This window comes from Pterocles gutturalis, unplaced genomic scaffold (assembly GCF_000699245.1).
Source record: "Pterocles gutturalis isolate BGI_N339 unplaced genomic scaffold, ASM69924v1 scaffold27468, whole genome shotgun sequence".
NCBI classification, from domain to species: domain Eukaryota; kingdom Metazoa; phylum Chordata; class Aves; order Pterocliformes; family Pteroclidae; genus Pterocles; species Pterocles gutturalis.
The window spans coordinates 482-2553 of NW_010126456.1; the positions used below are offsets into that span (position 1 = coordinate 482).

Genomic DNA, 2072 nt, shown 5'->3' on the forward strand with positions numbered 1-2072 from the left:
CTGCAGCGGGGTCGGACTAGATGACCTCCATGGTCCCTTCCAACCCAAACTGTTCTGTGATTTTATGATAGGTGGGAGCCCCCCAGCCCATGGTACCTCCAAGAAGTCCTCGCTCTCGCTGTGCACCATCTTGCCCTGGCGCCAGCGCTTGAGGAACCACTTGAGCTTCATGAAGAGCAGGAGGAAGCTCTGCCGGAACTGCTGCGACTCCTGCACCAGCAGGTTCTTCTCCTGGCTCCAAAACTTCTGCTCCAGCCTCCTCTGCAGGTTCAGGCTCTGCAGCTCGAACTCCCGCCGCAGCAGCGCCTTCTGGTGATCCTCCTTCAGCTGCAGAGAGATGCGCGGGCTCTGAGCCGGGGGCTGGTGGCAGCGGCATGGTGCCTCCTCCCCAGGGGCTGAGCCGGGTGCTGGCCCCGTATTTAACACCCCCCGGGAACTGCAGCACTGGGGCTGTGTGCTGGGGACAGCGGGGCCACCGAGACACGTCTGCATGCCCATCTGCAAGGAGGAGCGTGCCCAGCCCCTGTGCTCTTTGAAGATGGGACATGCCATGTGCAGTCCCAGGGGACACCCGAGTCCTTGTCAGCCCATGGCTAGAGGTGGCATGGCCGTGGGACATTCATCTCCCAGGGCTGGGGGGGCTGCTGCCTGCTTACCTGGCAGATCTTCTGCGAGAAGTTGTCCACCTCGTCCTTCCTCAGCTGCCTCTCCTGCGAGAGCTGCTCCTGCAGTCCCCGCAAGCTCTCGTTGGCCTCCGACAGCACCAGCTGCAGCTCCTTCATCTGCAACGGCCCACGGAAGGGATGGGGACAAGGGGCTGTGCCTGGCCATGGCCCCCCCGTCCCTCCCCACTGGGGCTTTGTGGCTTCCCTTGTCCCCAGCTCTCCAGAGGGACAGCCCCGTCCCTGCAGCACTGTCCCCAACCCCACTGGGCGAGGGGACACGCTCCCTGCCTGTGTCGTACCTCGGTGGCGTAGGAGTCATTCTCCTCGGACCGGCAGGGTTTGTAGCTCCGGGGATGCGCGGGGTCTGTGTCCTTGGCATGGGGGATACGGTAAAGGTCGGCGTCCCTAAAATCAGGCTGCTGCATGCGTGGGCAAGTTAATGAGAACGAACCAAAAGAGCGGGAAGGAAAAAAAAGCCAGAAAACAAAACAATGGGTTTCCGAAACAGTAAAGAACTACAAGACAACAAAAAGGATGAGGAGGAGAAGGAGCTTCATCACCATGGCGGGAGACAATGCGGAAACCAAAAGGAAACACAGAATGAGGAGACACGTGGCCTGGATTGTTTGGGGAAAAGGGGGAAAAAAAGAGAGAAAGAGGGAAAAAATGTGCAAACACCAGTTACGGTGCCATGCAGTGACTGGGGAACATTGGAACCCAGGGCTGGTGGGACTGCATGCGGAAAAATAGGACTCTGAACAAGCGAGTGTGCTCCAGAAAGGGGATTTGCCGCGGCCCCGACCAGCGCTGACATCCCTGGACCCCAGCGTGAGCTGGACCCCCAGGAGAGGAGGGGGGCAGCAGGGCATGGGCTGCTCTGCGCTGCTCCAAGGGTTCTCCCCATCAGATGCAGATCTGCCCTGGAGCCTTCGCTCTCTGAATTACTCTGCCTGGGTACCACTGGGGACTGAGGCTTCTTACAACCCTGCAATCTGCGCTGCTGTCGGGGGGCTCCAGGCAGTTCTCCTCCCACCCAGCTCATCCCCAGTAAGCAAAGAGCTTCCGAGCTGGGGATGTTGGGCTGAGCTGGGGGAGAGCAATGAAAACGTTTGCTTGGAGCAGCCTTGGCACGGCCAGCCCGTGCTGGGACATGCTGGGATGCCCACCGCCTCCTACCCTGGGCACACTCAGTTGGAGCAGAGTCCTACCTTGTCCCCGGTGCCACTGGCATGCAGCGAGGTGTTAGTTGGGGTTGGGCTCTGGAGAGGCTGGAGGGAGGTTACGCTGGGGGTCAGGGTTTGCTCTGTTAAAGCGGGAGGAAACAGGGCAGCAAAATAAAGCGGTAGCTGCTGCGGGGGACATGGGAAAAAGCCCGTACCTGGAAGTCAGAGGCGTGCTCCTTCTGCC

General features: G+C 60.3%; 1 protein-coding gene across 1 annotated transcript in view; it reads right to left on the reverse strand.

Moving 5' to 3' along the window:
- Positions 1–2072, reverse strand: part of SOGA1 (suppressor of glucose, autophagy associated 1) — a gene marked incomplete at both ends in the record, with an annotated part of 3547 nt that overhangs the window by 299 nt on the left and 1176 nt on the right. The window contains 3 exons of the mRNA XM_010078995.1: positions 97–327; positions 657–782; positions 965–1084. Of these exons, the coding sequence (XP_010077297.1) occupies positions 97–327; positions 657–782; positions 965–1084 (477 nt within the window). The remainder of the gene's footprint in view (positions 1–96; positions 328–656; positions 783–964; positions 1085–2072) is intronic.